General features: G+C 46.2%; 1 protein-coding gene across 3 annotated transcripts in view; it reads right to left on the bottom strand.

Moving 5' to 3' along the window:
* Positions 1-21,183, bottom strand: part of RANBP3L (RAN binding protein 3 like) — a 53,932-nt gene that overhangs the window by 19,046 nt on the left and 13,703 nt on the right. For all 3 annotated transcript variants that reach the window (XR_015869854.1, XM_088447776.1, XM_088447777.1), the window contains exons 2-12: positions 18,463-18,521; positions 17,306-17,342; positions 14,208-14,285; positions 11,504-11,578; positions 11,014-11,085; positions 9,616-9,737; positions 6,373-6,467; positions 4,758-4,842; positions 3,902-4,001; positions 2,652-2,776; positions 187-307 (exon numbers count right to left, since the gene is read on the bottom strand). Coding sequence is in view for 2 of the 3 variants with exons in the window: in XM_088447776.1 (XP_088303902.1) it covers positions 187-307; positions 2,652-2,776; positions 3,902-4,001; positions 4,758-4,842; positions 6,373-6,467; positions 9,616-9,737; positions 11,014-11,085; positions 11,504-11,578; positions 14,208-14,285; positions 17,306-17,342; positions 18,463-18,521 (969 nt within the window). In the remaining variant the exon portion in view is untranslated. The remainder of the gene's footprint in view (positions 1-186; positions 308-2,651; positions 2,777-3,901; positions 4,002-4,757; positions 4,843-6,372; positions 6,468-9,615; positions 9,738-11,013; positions 11,086-11,503; positions 11,579-14,207; positions 14,286-17,305; positions 17,343-18,462; positions 18,522-21,183) is intronic.

The raw sequence follows: 21,183 nt of genomic DNA, 5'->3' as shown, positions 1-21,183 counted from the left end.
TTTTCAAAATCATTATCGTTCATATCTGACAACAAATCTGACCATAACTGTCATTTTACAGGCTGTGTTTGAATAATGGCAGTTAGAGGCTGATTGGTACTTTATCTCACTCCGAGGTTTGATACGTCTACCCCCCAAAGGGCTAAGAATGTGGCTTTGACTGCCTAACCAAATGCGGAGCTCTACCTATTCGTGATCGGAATGGTCCACTGCCACCGGAGGCTATGTCGTTGAGTCTCAGATAGCCGCGTCCTCTCTCTGTCCAAGATTGATTTTCTTTGTTGAAGAGAAAGAGCTTGCAATTAACCTAGAAAGGAAAAACAAAAACAAATTAATTTACAATGGGCTATATATATATATATATATATATATATATATATACACTGCATATGTATGAAATGCTCATATACATGACAGCTCCATTAATATACTTTAAAATCACCGTCAGAACTGCGTCCATTGCAGGATGTGCAGCGGATAATGGGCCCAGTGACGTAATGTTTTGACCCATCTAAACTGTTCATATTTTACATCTTGTTTACATTCATTACTGTAAGTTATTAATGGTCATTTACAAACTGTGATGCGCGTTTGATGTGTACATAAGCAGCAATATTAGCATTCCACTAAGAACCGCATCCAGCAACAGTTAAAGGATTTAATAATACATAAGTAACTTAAGAGAAATATAGGGGGAGAAGTATTAATCTGGCACGTATCATGGGGTAAATGCCTGGACCGACTCTCCATTTTTATCGCGGAAAGCAGGTGAAATCACCACCTGCATGTATTAACAGGTGGTTTGCCAAAGAGGGAGAGTGTTACATCAGTGGCGTAACTAGGGCAGGGCGAGCGGGGTTCGTGCCCTGGGCGCCGTTGGACCGGCGGCGCGGTACCGGCCCGCCCGCCCTAGATAGCCAGTGTAGCGCCGACCGCAATGAGTGCGGTCAGCGCTACACATTTGCACAGGACCGGCGCTAGTCTTCCAGCGCCGGTCCTGTGCTGCACGCCTGAGCCCGTTCCCTCCCCCTGAGCGCTTGCCCAATAGCGCCAGGAGGCGGGCTCAGGCTGTGCATAACACACGCATCGCCGCCAGCGCTGGCGGCGATGCGTGTGTTAAACAGCAGCCAATGAGAGTCAGATAGACTCTCATTGACTGCTGCAGCACCCACTGCAAGAGCCGGACGGAAGTCCGGCTCCTACAGTGGGTAATGGGACTGACGTCATGACGTCAGTCCCATAATGCTGAGCGCGCCAGCCCGGGCGGACTGGAGGGTGGGAGCGGCATCGCGGACAGGAGCAGCGTGGAATCAGGTAAGTATATTTTTATATATATTTATTTATTTTTAAACCTATCTGCACAACGGGGGAGGGGTTGGCTACTACTGGGGGGACCTTTACTGGGGGAGGTGTCTGTGGCTACTACTGGGGGTGCCATTGGGAGGACCTCTACTGGGGACTACTACTTTGGGGGGGGGGGGGGGGGACTACCACTGGGGGCATTCTAAAAGGGGCCTATTACTAGAGGCACTGCACTCGGGGGACCACTACTGGGGGCAATAATAGGAAGGGCCACTACAGGGACCACTGGATTAGGGGGGGGGGGTCACTACTGGTAGCCTGCATCAGGGGGACCACTACTGGGGGCACTGCATGGGAGGGGGGGGGGACACTACTGCTGGGGGCACTATATAAGGGGCTTACTGCTAGGGGCACTGCGGCGACCACTACAGGGGGCACTAGATAGGGGGGATCACTACAGGGTGCCTGCATAAAGGGACCACTACTGGGAAAACTGCATGGGGGGGACTACTGCTGGGGGCACTATATAAAAGGGCACTGCATAAGGGTATACCGCTACTGGGCGCACTGCATTGTGGGGACTGCTACTGGGGGCACTGCATAAGGGGGAACACTACGTGGGGCACTGCATTTGGGGGGGCCACTACTGGGGGTACTGAGTAAGGGGAACTAATTGGGGGCTGTATAAGAGGGACCACTACTGGGGATACTGTATAAGGGGCACTACTATGGTCCTGCTTGAGAGGGACCACAACTGCATACTGGGGGTACTGTATAATTGGTACTCCTGGGGTTAAGGTGCATATGGATAGGAATGTTCAGTTTGAAAATAAAGGGGTGTGTCATGATTAAGTGACCGCGCCCATTTTTTTGCCGCGCACATGGGGGGGGCGGTGGGCTCCCTTTTCACATTTGCCCTGGGCTCCAAATACCCTAGTTATGCCACTGTGTTAGAACCCCCCCCCTCCCCCAGCGGCACCCCTGGCTATTTGAAAAAATAAATAAACTTGTTTCTTGAATGCACAATTCCTGGCTGTGTATGCGGCAGCAACAGCTGCAGCTGTCTAAATAGTAAGCTGCAGCTGTCAGACCAGTCAGTGACGGTCATCTGCCTGAACATCGGCAGCCTATCTTAAAGATAAGAGCGCCGTTGACAGCGGAGCTTTCCTGCATTACTGTGTTGAGTGCTGCAGTTACAGTTTCCCCCCCTATCGCCCCTTCATACGTCTCCCCAATAATTTTCTTCAGACCCAGAATTGATAGCTAAATAAAAAAATTAGTGGACAACAGCATTCTGCCGCTATGCTCATAGATATAGACATTCTCTCCTTGCATAACATGTGACCCACCTGCAGCACATTGCGCTCCGACTCCTCTCCGGTGATAATTTCCACTTGATCCAGTTCGTACTTTTGTCTCGGCCGGGAGGTGTAGGCCTCGGCTGACTCGATTAGGCTTTTATGCGATCTGTGTTCTACAAAGCAATATCAAGTCAGCATTACAAATCACAGCAAATACAACACATGAAAAGTACAGACATCTTTTATCCCCTCCACTGGCGAATCCCACTTATACTAAAGTGTTATGGGACCTATATCTAATAAAGTGCAGCCCATCCATTCCCTATTACTCCGTGACATCACTGAGGTATGACCATAGCGGTCAGATGTCCCCAATTTTCATGAACGGTCTCAGGTTTTGGGAATTTGTCCTAGAATGTTGTTGTCTTGGAAATAAATAACCATGTTTTTTTATTTTATTTGAAAGTATTTTATCATTATTAGCATTTACTAGTCAACAGCAAATATTGTAAGATCTTCGTGATCCACTGAGATCAATATCATATGTCTTAAAATACATTCAACTATGCACCAGGCGGTTTGTGAATATTGGTTTAGTCTACAGATCAGCTGCCTTCTCTGGCAATGGGCAATTTACAGATGTGTCCTCCAACATCTACAGTATCCTCATTACGCCACGCAGTGCGACTTGCCTGGCGTGGGTAAGCCGCCAGATCCTGTGCAACTCTGCTAGCGTTTGGAGTTTTGGCATCTACTTTTGCAGAAAATGTGTTAAGTCGTAATGTGATGCGACTAATTTCATAGGCGAAACTGAGCCTGTTACCGGAACTTGTCGTAGAAAAAAAGCTGCGGCTGCTGCATTGTAGCACTTCACAGGCTGATTCGGAAACTCAGTCGCATATACAGATATACAAGTGTCACATACCAAATTAATCAGCACAGTCTCCTGCCTGCGTTCCTAGTCACATCGCATTGCAACTTAAGATGCATTTTCAGCAGAAAAATAAACAAAAAAATACACCGGGCGCTCGCAGAGTCTCGCGGGACCTGGCGCACGGAGGGGAGCGGTTTGGCACGACTGAAGCAAAGATGTGCAAGGACGTAACTGTACAAACTTTGTAAGCAGTCACAGGCAAAGTATAGGAGGTCTCTCTGTGCAGTGACAAGCCATATGGATACCTTTCTATAAGCATTAACCAAATAAAGCACAGTGCACTTACACTGCAATGGCTAATATGCGTTCTGCAATATGAAGTGTAGTGTGGTGCACACCAGAATATACAGCAAGTGTGTCTTACTCTGATAAGGCCAATTCCTGTTACACGATCCCCTGGTTGAAGTTGATTCCCTCTTGCACTGGGGTGCACTGGTTTTAGATGGAGTTGGCCTCTTGGGAATCTGTAAATAGAGTGAACAGTCTCACACTCGGCTATAAATAAGCCCATGTGGTTTTATACAGTACACAGCAGTTTCCTGCTCACTTTTCTATGGAGCCGTAATGACTGCAATATATTTACAGTGAAGCTAAAGCAATCTGTGTGCTCCTCCGTCTTGCAGGACAGAAGTCACACATGGCCTATGTGAATAAAGTTCAAGAAGAAAAAATGATTGGAATATTGATACACTCTAGGCAAAGGCTGAATACTTTTCCAAAAGAATGTGTGAACTATCAAACGGTCAGAATGTCGACATGAATGTCGACAGCCGATGTTAGGGTTAGGTTTATATGCAAAGTGAATGTAAAATCGTACTGTTAAAAATGTCCACTGTCGGCATTCACAATATCATCATTCTGTCCGTGCCAACATTCAGACCTTGTAGACATTCTGGTGTCGACATTTTTATTCCACTCCCTCCGTACTACACAGGCAGCTGAAGTCACAGGACTTCTACCAAGCACATTACCGAAACGTTATTACTCAGCAGGATATTACATATTGTCATTGTCCAGCTAATATCCCTGGACCTTTAACTTCTAACAGGCTGACAATAGGGAAAGAACTTGCACTCGCCATTATTATATTACACGTTATATATTATGTATCTAATGAACATGGCATTTTAACAACAACAACATCGGATCTTCCCAAAAACAGAAACATAATGTGGAGCTTGTCAGAGTCAGTGTCTCCCTCGGTTAAGGCAGGAACTCACCATGACTCTCTTCTCCATGTTCTCTCCGAAGACAAAGTCGGCTTTGTGTCTGTGTGGCACAAACATTTGCTGAAACGGCTGCGTTCTAGAAAAGGAGAACAGTAAGAGGATTCTAGTCACAGCACCCATAACCACAGCAAATCCACACTCATACACAATACGGGCTTCAGGGTTGGATATTTAGGGGAGAGAGGCCTGACTTGTAGCCACGAACATGTCAATGATATTTAGGACAAGAAACCACAAGAGGCAGATGAGTATGGGCGCTAAGAGCACAGCACAGGGCACACTTAGGAGGCATTTACCCAAGAAAATGTTGTGCAACATTTCTAGAAATGCTGAGCAAAAGCCCACCCCCCTCCTTCACCCCTCCTATAGCCGGCAGCCAGTTTTCATAAAGGTCTTGTGTGGAGCAAGTTTAGAACAAGACTGGGTTGTAACAGACAGACAGACAAAGGCATGAGGGCCCTGCTCGCAAGCTGACATATATATATAAATATATATATATATATATATATATATATATATATATAAATGCAAAAAAGCGGCACTCACGTTGCTGGATAAAGAAGAGTCAGATACACAATAGGTGTATGTGATTCGACGTTTCAGTCGGTGAGGACTTTTATCAAGAAGATAAAAGTCCTCACCGACTGAAACGTTGTGTATCTGACTCTTCTTTATCCAGCCCCGTGAGTGCCGCTTTTTTGCATTTTTATTCAACAGGTCTTCTCTACCTCAGATGGCACCTGGGCAAGTATTTTTGGTTATTATGGAGTGCCGGCCTCAGTGACTTATATATATATATATATCAATTTGGTCCAACCATATTATTGAAGTACTCTAAAGATGTTCAATATGTAAATTTTGTCAATCTAAAAAGGCAAAATACTGACAGGCTCGACCACAGCCCAGGAGCAGATCCAGGGGGTGGGGGGTTGGAGTGGAGCGGTTTTTTTTGGTACCTTAACTAATGGGTGCTCAATGGAGCAGTTCAATTGTTGCTCCGTTCATGTGTAAGTGCCAACATTTCTGCCAGCAGCCTACTGAGGTGGCGAGCAGACTTGCAAAAAGTCCACAGTTTGGGCGCTCAAACGGTGGTTCTACCATCTTGCATTGTATTTCCCGCACATCAGACGCAGCAGCAGCGGACTACAAAAGCCGGCAGCGGACGTATTTCTACTACAGGAGCCTCCTGCTGCTTTTACATATTAGGGCTGGTGCAACTCCTGGGACACTGACCCAGGCGGGTACAAGCGCTGACACTTACTCTATCTTCTGTCACTTTGTTTAAGAACTATCAGATACAGGTTTCTTATATTAAGTAGCTCTTTACAAAGCGTTAATCAAACATACTGAGAAATCAGTGGCTATTGTGCTTTTAATCAAACACATTTAGGGGTAAAGTCACTAAAGTGAGAGTTTTTAGAAATGGGTTTTAAAAGTGATGTTGCCCATAGCAACCAATCAGATCTTAGCTATTATCTTCTAGAAGGTGCTATTTAAATGTTAAGTAGAATCTGATTGGTTGCTATGGGCAACATCAATTTTAAAACTCATTTCTAAAAACTCTCACTTTAGTAAATTTACCCCTTACAGTGCTACCCTCTCTTACCTTGTTTCCATTGCCAAAATATATGCAGATCCAGTAGGAGATTTTGGATGTCCGGCATTATTTACCGAAGCCTTGTTGTTTTTCTCTCTAACGGTCTGTTAAAAAAAAAATAGAATACTGTAGTCACGTATGTACGGTACTCAGCAATGTTATCCAACTAAACCTGAGCAATAAAAATATATCCAACTAACTGGCAGTCAGGCATATTTTTGTTTTACTATTACACTTGCATAACAGTAATTCCAGGGAAAATATCAAAGTGTCTGGCAGCCATTTTTGTTTGCCAACCAGAGATTGTGAAAAGGAGATAAAGATTTGAAAGGGAATAGCTAAGAACAGTGACTGCCACACATTTTAAAAAGTACTTAACTTGCTATTTAAAGAAAAATCCTCTATGTGGGATAGCTACTTTAACAGAGGACAATATTGTATGTATATAAACTAGATGCCATGCCATATGTCTAGGCCTAGGGTGACAAATTCAAGAGCGCTATGTATGTGTGTATATTTTTATTTTTTTTTAAAGAATTTTCTTTGTCTTTTGTGTTGCACAATCTCCCATACCATTAGTGCATGAGGGTGTTATTGCAGGATGTTCTTGTTCATCCCATTCGCAGTCTTCCAATTGCTGGACGGTGCAGTCCAATCAAGTGGAGCGTAGCACTGCTCAGTGAATTGACATGCTCTAAACCAGGGGTAGCCAACCTTGGTCCTCAAGAGCTACCAACAGTGCATGTTTTCCAGGTCTCCTCACAGAATCGCAAGTGTAATAATTAGCTCCACCTGTGGATCTTTTCAAATGTGTTAGTGAGTAATGACTGCACCTGTACACCTGCTGGGTGGTCTGGAAAACGTGAACTGTTGGTAGCTCTTGAGGACCGAGGTTGGCTACCACTGCTCTAAACAGTAGCGGACGCATATGCGCCTATGCAGTTTTCTGCTATTCTGTCACTTACGCCTCATTGTGTCCAGATAGATAGATGGGACATGACAGCAGGGCCGTTTCTAGGGCCGGGCGACCCGTGCAATCGCACGGGGCGCGCCTCCTCCGACCCCTGCTGTAGAAAGCCTGTGAACTGCCGGGCGCCTGCTGAGATTCGGTTACCAGCGGGCGCCCGGCAGGGCAGGACAGAGCAGAGCAGCAGCCGGAGACGGAAGCTCCGGCTTCCGGCTCCCCCAGTGTGCACTATGGGAAAGTCGTCATGACTCATGACGTCTTTCCCATAGTGCAGAGGAGCAGCCAAGCGGAGCGGACGCCGGAGCAGGGCTTATGGTAAGTATTAGTGTTTTTTTTTTTGTGTGTGCACGCGGCTTTTACTAGGGACAATACTTGGAGGGGGGGGCATGTCTGCTGGGGGAGGCACTACTACTGGGGGCACCCGGGCACTACTACTGGGGACATTACTCTGGGGGCACTTCTGCTGGGGGAAATACTACCACTGGGGGCACCCGGGCACTACTACTGGGGACATTACTCTGGGGGCACTTCTGCTGGGGGAAACACTACCACTGGGGGCACCTGGGCACTACTACTGGGGACATTACTCTGGGGGCACTTCTGCTGGGGGAAACACTACCACTGGGGGCACCTGGGCACTACTACTGGGGACATCACTGTTGGGGACATTACTAATGTGGACATGACTACAGGGGGCACAAGACTATAGGGGGCACAAGACTATAGGGGGCACTACTAATGGGGTCATGGCATAGGGGGCACCACTCCGGGGGGCACTACTACTGGGTGCACTGCACTACCACTGTGGGCACTGCATAAGGGGCATAAATACAGGGGGCACGTGTGGTTTTAAAACATAGTTTGTGGTTCTGGCTTTTCCAATATATTTTATGTGGAAGTGGTTTGTTGCAGTGTGATCCCTAAGTGGCCTTTTCAGTGTATTTTATGTGGACCTGGCTTATTACAGTGTATTTTATGTGGATCTGGCTTGTATCTTCAATGTGCTGGGCTCGACCCCCAACCTTACTAAAAACGGGTGTGATACAAGGTCATACTTCTGCAAATGTCACACCAAAGGCATGCACACACAAGTGCGGCGTGGGTTTGTGACAGCTAGGCCACACCCCAATTTTTGACCGCGCGCCTTCGGCACGCGCATGATGTCTGTCTTTCTTTTAACAACATATATTTTTCAGCGCTTTGCCTCTGACAGGTTAGCCACCCCTGGGCTCAGTAGTCACAGCAGCTGACATTCTGTGGTCTTTCAAGACAACGCTCCCTTACTGTGGTACCACACCCCCCATGATTAGGCCACGCCCACAATATTACTGCTTCTTGAGAGAAGGGGGGGGGGCGCATTTTGACTGCTCGCACTGGGAGCTTCAGACCCTAGAAACTGCCCTGCATGACAGGATGGGGGGGGCTAAGGGGTTTATTTACTAGGCCTCGGATGGCGATAAAGTGAACAGAGATAAAGTACCAGCCAGGCCTTGGATGGCGATAAAGTGAACAGTGATAAAGTACCAGCCAATCAGCTCCTAGCTGCAATGTCACAGGCCATGTTTGAAAAATGACAGTTAAAAGCTGGTTGGTTGGAACTTTATCTCCATCCAAGGCTTAGTAAATAGACCCCTAAGTTGGGGATGGCCATTGGAAAACAATGCTTGGCAACCATCGATGTTTTCGATCTGATGGAAATGCTTTTTCCATTTGTTTGCAGGATTGCGAAAGTTTCCACAGTCGCACGCTGCTCTCCGGTGGCTCATCCGATGGCTGCAAACGTCCATTCTGCTGCAGACACCAGGAAGGAGTGTCCCCAGCAGAGCTCCTCTGCGAATGTGCAAACGTTCCGGTTTCCACTGCGCTAAGTCTAACTATCGATTGTTAAACCACTAAATAGTCATCATGCCTTTGCAAAGTAAATGTTACGATGGTAACAACGCTGACACTATATGATGATCCCCTTACGATGACCATCCCTAGGTCAAGTAAAGGACTTTTTTGTGCAATTGCAAACACCTGCAGTCCAGAAAAAATATACACTTGGGAAAGCAGTATATTCAGGTGATATGGGGCAAGTGCAGATACTGTATAATAATATCAGTGCGGCCCATACGTTCATACACAAGATGGGAAGTGGTATCTGCTGTATTAGAGAGCGTCGCAGGTTAATGGATACCTAAAAGCAAATGCGTTTGTTGTACATAAAAAAAATAAAAAATGGATGACAGCATGGGAGCAGGTGGAATGTAAGGGTCTGTGACGTGTGTCTGGCATCACAGTACCTTATGTTCATGCTGACATCTAGTGAGCACAGTCCCGAGCTCTGTCTCCTCCACATCTTGGCATCCAGCTGCTTGTGGAGGCTGCAGTGTTGCTGGTTTCATCACCGTCCAGGAGTGCAAGCCTGCAAATATAGATTCCAGGTCAGTTTTCATGCAGCTAACTATTTCTACAGTAACGGATATAGGACCCGATTCTGAGTCGCACAGTAAACGTCTACTGGCGATCGCCCATCTGCAACTTTATACAAACTCATTCCCTTGTGTCCATCCGTGTGGCTGAATGTGCAAGGATAGACCCACCCACTTTTAAAGCCTGTGCACGCTGTTAATCCGATTGTTGCATCCTTATACGTCACCATCGGTTGCACATCGAAACTTGTATCAGTCCTATGACAGGTGCACTTTGTTGGTCTGACCACGGGCTCCTATGCCTGCGCCCATAACACGCCCACTGATTGGCCCATTTTTGTGTGCGCTAGCAGTCACCTCCCAGTCACCACCCAGGAACGCTCATAACTCTTCCCCCACATTTCCGATAGTGTCTGACCTGAACGCAGCAGCAGCAGCACCTTGATATGTACACTCTCAATAACGCATGCGCCGTAGGGGTTTTCTGAACTTTTTGCGCATGCCAGGTTGCAAATAGTCCCTGAACTACCAGAACATTGGCAATGCGTGCAGCTCAGAATCATGCCCAGAATGGGAAAATATTCTCATTTGAAGGCTACTGGATAACAAAATGACAGTAATATGTCATCAGTATCAAGCCAGATCATGTTCCGGGTTTTTGATCGTGTATCCAGGGCAACATGATGGGACAATACATTGCGCTGTCTGTACACACTGCATGATGCGATGCACATAGGCGCCATGCGTCGTTCCATGCTGCATTTAGCAGCATGGCGTGGTTCATCGCTTAGTCCCACATGCTGTGCAGCACAGCAGATGGAGCGGTGCCATGAACGATCCGCAGGCCAAGGGTGTAAACACCATGCGATATATCATTACGATCCGTGTCAGAACGATATATCATAACCAGCTCCGTAACTGTGGGTACTGGTGCCCTAACAAACTTCGCATATTTTCGCACTGCGCAATCCCAGAAAGCTAACAAGCGCTGCATAATAAGTTTTTATGTTTGTTGATTGTAGAATGGGATGCATCATGGACGCACTGAGCCCCTTATGACCAGAGAAACAGTCATAATTGGGTGGCGCAGGGCATTTTCATGTTTGTATAATGTGCACATTTTTTGCTGCCAATTCTTTGCAGGACAAAGTAATAGTATATTTAACAAAAAACACACATTATATTAATGTTGCTGATCCCTACAAATTAAAAATTTGACACCGAGAATGGGAACATAAGAAGCAGGGGGCGAGACTGTTCCGTACTTACCACTGTCCGCACCGCTTTGTTTAGGGGGCTCTTGCAGCAGTGTGGCAGGCATGAACACATTGTGCTTAAGTGCTGTGAAGAAATTAAAAATAACAAATACAATAAAAAAAAATAATGACTTATTTTATACTTTAAAAGTAAAAAAAACCCCAACATTTACATATGGCCTCTGCCAGCTGTTCCAGTGACTCAGTCTACCATTGCTTGTCGAACTGGCACGATCTACCACTGATGTGGCTACTTTGTGCTAATGCCGCCTATGTGTGTGTTGGCGGTGTATCACAGTCTATATAGTCCCCCAAAAAAGTGAGGCCGGTTTTAGGATTTATTTCTTTCTGTAACGTCCCCCGTGTCCCTCCCACTGGCAAGGTTCGCATAATGTGAGCGCTGAAAGATGTACAGAGCTCTCTACATTGCCCGAGGCTCTCAGACTGTGCTGGCGGAGACATTCGCTCATCATGCTGGTACCATAATGACTGCTGGCTCCTACCTGGCTGATTTGGAAGGTAGGCTGTCAGGAAACTGAATGACGAAGAGCGGACTCGTTTGTCCAAGACGCCGTTACCTGAAATTAGGATAACAGTAAATATTATAGGAGGAAGACAACACAGCTGTCAGTATGCAGTTAGGAGTCATAGGAGATACAGGACTGGATGTTCTAAGCCTTGGAGAGCGATAAAGAACCAACCAATCAGCTCCTAAATGTCATTTTTCAAACACAGCCTGTAAAATGGCAGTTAGGAGCCGATTGGTTGGTACTATATCTCTCTGGTTTATTTCGCTCCAAGGCTTAGTACATCTCACCCATATTGTATTAAAACTTGAAGCATCAGAATCTCATCTACACTTAGTAATTATTATAATATACACACACAAAGAGATAAATAATTGGATGAAGTAACCATAAAATTAATGGCTAACTGAAAGATACGGTAAACTTAAAGAGTGGAGAAGTTGCCCATAGCAACCAATTAACTGCTACCTATCATTTTACAGAATGTACTTTATAAATCAGTCTCTGATGTGTAACAGAACAGAAATGACTCATTTTCTGTATTTGCTGTACACAAATGATTCACTGGGTAAACTCCATTTATAGTTCTAAAAATGTTATCTTATATCTTCATCAGAGTATGCAGACAAAGGGCTCATATTGAATGCGGATTGTAGTGTGATATTACCAAGTGAATTCGAATTGCGAATTCAGGCAATATCACAGGGATTTACTATAAATCCCTTGCAGGGACAGAGCTTGCGATAAAGCTCTTTCCCTGCGGATCCCATCCGCACTCTAGTCGCGGTATTTTTGGAAAAAATACCGCGACTAAGAGCCCGCGCAAGCGCCGACCGACCACCGCTACTACCCCCCACCGATGCCAAGCCCCGCCCCCGGCACTAAGCCCCGCCCCCCGCGACCGCGGACCCCCCCTCCCTTCATTACACTTACCTGCATCCTCCTGGCCTCCGGTGATCTTCTCCGGGCTTCCCGATCAGGTGATCTCCCATACTGCACTGGGGCCCGATCACCTGATGACCGGGCCCCAGTGTACTATGGGAGACCAGCTGACCGGAGAGGAGCCATCACCGGAGGCCCGATCACCGGTCCCTGGATTCAGGTAAGTAAAAAGAAAAATGTTTAATTTTTTTTTTCTTTTTTTTACAGCAATCAGCTTGCGGTCTGCTTAGACCACATAGCTGATTACTGGTACCGGCTCCCGCCTCTGCTCTCCCCGCTAGAGCAGAGTGGGAGCCCGGTAACCGGGGGAGACCCTGGATAACGCCGTTATTATCACAGGGCTTCCCCCGGTATTTTTTTACAATTTATTTTTAGTAACTGTGGTCGGATCACATTTCCCATTACAATTATGGGAAATGCTATCTGCTATCTATATTTTACTAATTCTACTCCAATTGCCCTGTAATAACTACAGGTGAAACTAAAATAATGTGAAAAGGGTGTGAAAACACCCTTTTTCACTTTATTTTAGTAAAAATAATGTTAATAAATAGAGCCCAAAGTATCAAAATTCAGAATGTTGACATTCAACATTTCGAACACTAACAAAATGTCGGTACCCGTTAGGCTGCAGTTAGGGTTAGTGTTACATGAACTGTGCACTGCCAATTACATTGTCTACATGCGGATGGTCAACATTCACGATTTCGATAAAACGCCATTGTTGACATTTCAGAATGTCGACTTAATACACCACACCCCATCTTCACTTTGTTTGCCGCTGTATGGACACACATGTCCTAACATAACACAGTCTGTAATCAGTCACCTCTGAAGTAACGGACACATCTGTCGTATCAAAATTTCATTGGAGTATAACTATTTCCGAACCAAGCTTATTTCTTTGTCCGGCAATAAAAAGTTCTCAAAAAAGTAGTCTGTATAATTTAACGCATTAGGTTTTGAAGACTGTATATTGTACAAGCCACACTCAAATATATGCATTATATTGCACCTTTCTAGGTACTTTATAACTGTTCTGTAACTAGTCGTAGACTGAGCCTGATTCAGCAAGGAACGCAGTTGCTTATACGCACGCAATTGGCCGATTGTTGCATTCTGTGCATGCATCACAGTATGCGAACCAGTCATTGCGTTCGGGACTGAGATCGCAGTGGCTACGCAGACCCATCGCAGAGTGACTGACAGGAAGTGCCATTTGTGGGTGGTGACGGCGGGGGGGGGGGGAGGGGGTCAGCCGAATGCAGGCGTGCCAGTAAGTTTCAACGCCGTCGCAGGGGCGTTCCTAAATTATCCACTGTGATACCATACATAGCCTGAGGCCTCATAGCGTGCGCTGAAGTAAGCGATTCCTGAGTGAGGTCTGACCTGCTTTCTGTGTGTATGGGTCCGATGTTACAGATTATTTCGCTATGTTCCCCTAGTATACGGATGTAAGGGGAAGTGGGTGTCCTTATGTAAGGCTGTGATCGCAATGTGAATGCAATAATTTACATATCACCACTGATATTAGCAACTGATTTGCGTGCGTATTAGCAGAATAGCGATCCTTGCTGTACTGTATGGATATTATCCCCCCCAGGTTATGCCATAAACTTTAGTATCGGCTACAGGAACATAACATCAAAATATTGAAAATTTTCTTTATATTTTCAAACCAAATAAACAGTCAGTTTATTAGTCCTTATTTTATATAGGAGAGCTAGGAATATCCTACCCGTCTCAGCAGAAGAATAGGTCGGCCTACACGTAAACGAGGATGATCGGAGCCTCTTTTCTGAATAAGCACAGAAACCTGCAGTGCACAAAATTTAACATTTACATGAACAAAGTAATTTACAAAGTTTTGTTTTTCTATTATAGACCGATATTGCCGACTTCATTACCGGCTAAGAACAGACAGCATTAGACGGATAAAATATATATTTTATTAACTTGTACGTCTCAGTTCTGGCCTTAAATTCTGGCATGTTAGAGGTTTCTGTATAGAGAACCACAGAGGTAATGATCATGGCATCCAGGGCAGACAACAGGGGAGATACTGGCCTTGATTCTGAGTTGCATGCAATTCCGAACGTGGCTGCATCTCACAATTTTTGGCATTGCATTCAATATATGCAGCTTAGAGCATCTATGAGCAGTTCTGAGTCGTACGCATCATAGTGGCTTTTCACAGCCGGCTAAATGGTCAATAATAGGTGGCAGCTGGGCAGCAACTAGAAGTGTGTCGTAAGTGTGTACGCAAAATTGTGACTTATTCTGCACACGCAGGGTTCACGCCTTTTTAAGTCAGTCCTACAGCACCAAGCATGAGGTAGGTGTAAGTACCATTACTAGTGGTGACGATTGCTCTCGTGGCCTGAGGTGGTATGGTCACAGACGGTGTAATGGTTAGCATCACTGCCTCACAGCACTAAGGTCTTGGGTTCGACACCCACCACTGCCCTAACGGTGTGGAGTTTGTATATTCTCCCTGTACTTGCTCCCTTTCTTCTAGGGCACTAGTTTCCTCCCACACTCCAAAAAGATACTGGTAGGTTCATTGGCTCACAACTGTCAGGACTGGGGATTGTAGCTTGCTCAGAAGGAGCTCAGGTACCCGCTCACTGATGGTACGAGAGGGTTGTAGTAATGATGGTCGTATATAGGCCCTCCTCATAGATAGAATATAGGTAGGAGGATCTTATCACACAGGTTGCACAGAAGTAGCCAGGCCTAGGATTGGATCTTAAGATAAGCAACAGACTGTTCTGAGATCACACTTGTAAGTAAAGGCCAGATAGGAACTGGACTGGGAGGGCACGCTGAGACCTGTGTGGACCAGAACTAATAATGCTCTGTAGTTGAACTAGAGTCAGACTTAATAATACACTGGTGCTGGAGTGGGACCAGACTTGGAGAATACACTGGTGCTGCTGGAGAGGGATAAGACTTGGAGAATACACTGGTGCTGGAGTGGGACCAGACTTGGAGAATACACTGGTGCTGGAGTGGGACCAGACTTGGAGAATACACTGGTGCTGGAGTGGGACCAGACTTGGAGAATACACTGGTGCTGGAGTGGGACCAGACTTGAAAGAATACACTGGTGCTGGAGTGGAACAGACTTGGAGAATACACTGGAGCCGGAGTCGTCAGAATGACAAGTGCAACTTAGCATAGTAGCTAGAATAATTGCATGATGTATCAGCGACGAAGTTCAGGCACTGAGTGCTGTCAGGAGCAAGGCTTTATATGCACTGAGTCACAGGGGTTGGCTAAAGTTATGAGGTGTCCGTGAACCTGGATACCCATTGGGAGACAGACCAGTCAGCTGATCAGTATCAATATGGCGGCACCCAATATCCAGAGATGGCGGGGACCACGACAGAATTCTGAGCCGCCTGAGACCACCAGCACACAGAGGACCCTCCAGTGACACACCTAGTCAGACAGGAGCCGCCATGACAGCGCTTAGTGTCCGCAGCCTGCGGGAACCCCACCGGAGCACCGGACCTCTAAGACCACTGATACGCTGCGGACCTGCTGGCTGCACTCTCCTTGAGACCCCAGACGTGGTCCCCCGCCAGGGCAAAGTAGCACGACCCCGGAAGTGAGTACGGTTCCTGACAACAACCAAACATTAACCCTAGTGTGTATGTGTGTGCATGGGGTAGGGAACAGATTTGTAAGCTCCACTGGGGCAGGGACTGAAGTCAATGGCCAAATATTCTCTGTAAAGCGCTGCGGAATATGTGTGCACCATATAAATAACTGGCAATAAATAATAATAGGTGCGTCTGACTTCCTTTCACTGGAAGTAGCCTGAATTGTGAGTGCATTTCCTGTGACTCAGAATCAGAACCTGTGTCTCCAACTAGGACACATTAAGATAGTAGAGCCACATGTGGGTACAGAATTAAGGTTGCTTTGGTTTCTACCTCTACAGAGTTCCATTGTGTAATTCTGGTGCGTACATAGATTCATTCTGACACCGAACTGCAATACCCATGGGGCTACAAGCACTACTATCACTATTCATAGGGGCCAAATCCACTCCGAGCATTGTGTGGCTGTGACATCGGCAAGACTTAGGGGTCTATTTACTAAGCAGTGTTAGGAGACAGAGTGATAAGATAGTGATAAGGTGCCAGCCAATCAGCTCCCAACTGCCATCTCACAGGCTGTGTTTGAAAAATGACAGTTGGGAGCTGACTGGCTGGCACCTTATCACTTTTCACTCTGTCTCCTAACACTGCTTAGTAACTAGACCCCTCAGGGTTGAGCTACACTGCAGATGCTATGTGCCACAGTTACGAGCATTTTGATGGTGCATCGCTATGAAGTGAATCAGCCTCCTAGTATCATGGTCTATAAATGATCAATGTATACAGGGCATGACACGATCTATAGCTCCACAGCAGCTAGCCAGCCAGAGGTTACAGCAGGGGTATTTAACATGCGCCACTCCAGCTGTTGTGAACTACACATCCCAGCATCCCCTCACACTGTTTTGCTATTAGGACATGCTAAACCTGTGGAAGGCCATGCTGGGATGTGTAGTTTCACAGCAGCTGGAGGGCCGTATGTTGAATACCCCTGGGTTATATTACAACACATAAGTGCTCTTTAATACATGATCAAGCAATGATATTATTAATCGATAATTAGTGATGGAGTAGACAAATCCCATTTAGATAGATAAAGGACTTATTACATTACATTATAGCAATTATAAGAAATAAACTAGTAAAATAATGTTCTCTGTTCTCATTCCCTCAGCGTTCCGAGCTAGTTTATTGCTGAATGCGTCAGATTGAAGGAAAGATTACTCACCATGTTCGGCTTTTGGAACCAGATCTCCTGCTTGTCTCTACAAATAAAGGCAAAAATATATACAGTGAGAACTTTTTATTATCTCATAGATATCCGAGCGGCTTCTGACATGTTTTAGCTATCAGCAATATATGGAATGACAGATCGTATCAGCTGCAAATGATCAAAATCATGTACAGTGGAATTTGGAATTACATTTTTATTAAGGTTAACATTAAATCATTATACTGTATGTAGATGTAAGGTAATTAAGCTCTAGAAGAGTAAGGACCTCATTCAGAGTCGGTCGTTGCGGCCGCACGGTCGTACTCCACCGATGTTCGCTAAACTGCGCATGTGTAAAGTTCGCAATGCGCGTGCGCAAACTAGCTGCTACGGTCAGAAATTTCTCTCTCCTTGAACACAGCCAGGTCGGTAGTTTGAGTGACAGAATGAGGCGTTTGTGGGTGGTAACAGGGGAAGGTGTTTCAAAATGGGGGAGTGGAGATCCGAACGCAGGCGTGCCAAATTATGCGAACGGCGTTTTATGGGAGTGCATAATTAACAAAGTAGTGTCATAGCACACGTGACATGGGAGGTTTGTACACTGACCTGATCGTAGTGCTTAAGAGAGGGTATGGTCAACCTTAAGCTCTACGACCAGTTTCGATGGTTACCGATGGTCTTGATTAATCCTTATATGGCCGGAGATGACGTGTAATGCATACGAGAAGGGGGCGTATTTTTTGTCTTACGGCCGCATCCTCCTCTTGGTCGGCCAGCTAACGATCCAATCTTAAGGACGCAACTTGCGAGTGCATCATTTGCATATCCGGACCCTTTTCCCTTACGACCGTGCGGCCGCAACGACCGACTCTGAATGAGGTCCTAATTATCTCCTCAGGATCATGCCCTACTATCCTTCATCCTTCCACCTTTACTGGGAAAAGTAGATTACTGTTAATAAAATAAAGTAAAAAATATATTTATAATAAAACTCAGCATAAAAGCCTTTGTATGCTGCTCACTGATCAGCGCCAATGGAGAGATGTGTCTGTCTGGTCCCTATGTTAAAAATATTCCTATTAAATCTTTAAGTATTTTCTCTGCATCCAAATGGTAATATCACTATTGTAGCTTCTGACTTCTGATTAGTTCACAAATAGATGACAATATACCTTAAATGGTCGCTCTTTCTTTTCAGGAACAAACACTGGCTGAGCAATGAAAGTTTTATCTGCAAAACAAGAGGCATGTGATAGATTACTGAACATGTAGCTTTCGTTTTAAATATAGAACAGTCATCAGCTTTGTGTACTAGTGATAAACGAAACGCGTGTTTTATAAAGGCTTACCGGGCAGCAAGCAGGGACGGACGGCAAACACAAGGATTCATTTAGCAACGTCTTTGAAGCTGCACACCTGTGCTATACATGTATAGGTGGAAAAGCGGTTATATTTGCAGTAACCGTGGGATAGATATGCTTGGTATTAACTTAGTGCATCATTGTATTAAATTAGTGTTTTATGGTTATTCTGCTGTGAAGAGAAAGTTGCATAACTAACTTAAACACTGGACAAATGACAGAGATAAAGGCAGCTAAATCAAGTGGACAGACTGGTCCCTGGATCCTACATTATTTTGTCCGCAATATATTGTAGTCTATAAATTTAACTCAGGAAATAGCTATTGAATATATTTTTAGACACAATATTATACATGGTTTAAATCAGAGGCAACATGTTACAGGAGACTGCATTGCCTGGCCCGGAAACGGTGGTTCGATTCCCGGCAGCCCGACACTGGAACAGATCCCGGCAGCGGCTGCCCGACAGCCCTGGAAATCCCGATCGTCCCTAGGTAAGTATTGACTAACCTAATCTACCCCCCTAACCCTAACCCTCCCTTAGGGGTGCCTAACCCTAACCTCCCCCCCAAGTGCCTAACTCTAATCCCCCCTCTAAGTGCCTAAACCTAAACCCCCCTTCCCCGCTGCCTAAACCTAAGTCCCCCGGGGGGGGGTGCCTAACCCTAACCTCCCCCCAGGGGTGCCTAGCCATAACCCTCCCTCCCCCTAGCCTAACCCTAACCTCCCGGGGGGGGTGCCTAATCCTAGGTCCCCCCCAGGAGCCCTAAACCTAACCCTACCCCCCCCCCCCCCGCGCGGCTGTCCGCTCGCGGCGCCCGGCATCACTTCGACCGGTCTCCCGGCGTCGGGGAAATGAGCGGCGTCTACATCAAGACGACGGGCATTTCACCCTCGCCGGGATATGACAGTCGGGAAGCCGGCTGTCAATATAATGTCAGCCGGCTTCCCGATTGCATCCCGCCTGGCCCACCAACAAGGTCCTAGTCAAAATGCCGCACAGTTCTCTTAATCAAAGAAAGAGATAACTATCTGTAAATAAGTCAATAGACATTTTACACAAGTGCAACAAGATATAAGAAATTAATATGACAACAAAGCAGGGAGGAGCTGGTAGCTCAGGAGCAGAGGGCCACCTGTTGCTCATTGCTTGTGTACAGATCCAGGGCCTGATTCAGAGCCGGACGCTCTGACCAGAGCGCTCGCTCTGAATCAGGGCCCTCCTCCATGAAAATGGAGTGGTCTCCTGGCTGCTCGTATAGCTGTGGGTGACCACCCACAGCATATGCGAGCGGCCAAAAAGATGGTCGCGATGGTCTTGACCATCGCGACCATCGGACTTGCGACGGAGACCTTGCGGTAGGGTCTCACTGCCACAAGCCCTGGAGTGATTTTGGCTCTATCAGAGCCAAAATCACTCCCACTGACATCACTAGTGATGTCAGTGGGGCCGGCTTCAGACGGTAGGCGTTCCCATGGGAACGCCTCCGTCAGGCAGGCACGCCCCCGGCACGCCCACCAAAGGGGGCGTGCTGTCAATCAACATCGACAGCACGCCCCCTTTGGTGCGTGACCCGGAGCGATGGAAAGCCCGTCGCTCCCCGGGTCTCGCGCATGCGCACGACGGTGCTCCCTCCGTCGTGCGCATGCGCAGTGGGGAACATCGACCTGCTTGCGAGCATACTGCCGCTCGCGAGTGGGTCTGAATGACCCCCCAAGCACATCGGGATTTCCAGCGCTGTCGTGCTGCTGCCGCCGGGATCTGTTCCAGTGTCGGGGTGCCGCTGCCGGGAATCGGTATTTCATACTGATTCCGGATTTAGATGTAGGCAGGCTTTAAAGAGGAAATTCAATTCAACTTCTGTGCAACATTTTTTCGGTTCAACGCGACTTGCTAAAACCCTTATGTTGCTGAAATTGTTGCATTTCTCTACATAAATGTGTAGAATTGTACACCTCCTTCCAACAATTATAATACCCAAAGCCAGATACTCGTGTTTTCAGGTTATGGATTATAAACATCACCAAGCCGTAAAAGGACAAAAATAATATACATTGTGGAGGCTTTTATAGAATGAGAATCCAAACTAAAACCTTGGGGAGAAATTGGAGGTATTTAATCCTACTGGTCAACCATGTGCAGCACGGTTGTGTAGTGGGTAGCATTACTGTCTCACAGTACCAAGGTCATGAGTTCAAATCCCGGTCATGGCCTATCTGTGTGGAGTTTATATACTCTCCCTGTGTTTGCGTGGCTTTCCTCCTACGCTCCAAAAACATACGAGCAAGTAATTAATCCTAGTGTGTAAGTGTCTATGCTTGTATATTAGGGGATTTAGACTGTAAGCTCCAATGAGGCAGGGACTGTGAATGACATATACCTGTACTCTATTTACAGCTCTGCGTAAATTGGTGGTGCTATATAATTCAATGGCAAGAAATCAGATTTACTAATAGGCCCCACTGCAGTTCAACATGGTTATATTTGCAGTACAAACAATCCACAATATGTCATTATTTGAAGGCAGCTAC

This window comes from Taudactylus pleione, unplaced genomic scaffold (assembly GCF_031769625.1).
Source record: "Taudactylus pleione unplaced genomic scaffold, aTauple2 ptg000438l, whole genome shotgun sequence".
Lineage (NCBI taxonomy): Eukaryota > Metazoa > Chordata > Amphibia > Anura > Myobatrachidae > Taudactylus > Taudactylus pleione.
The sequence above is the reverse complement of the archived record's forward strand: the minus strand, read 5'-3'. Positions and strand labels throughout refer to the sequence as shown.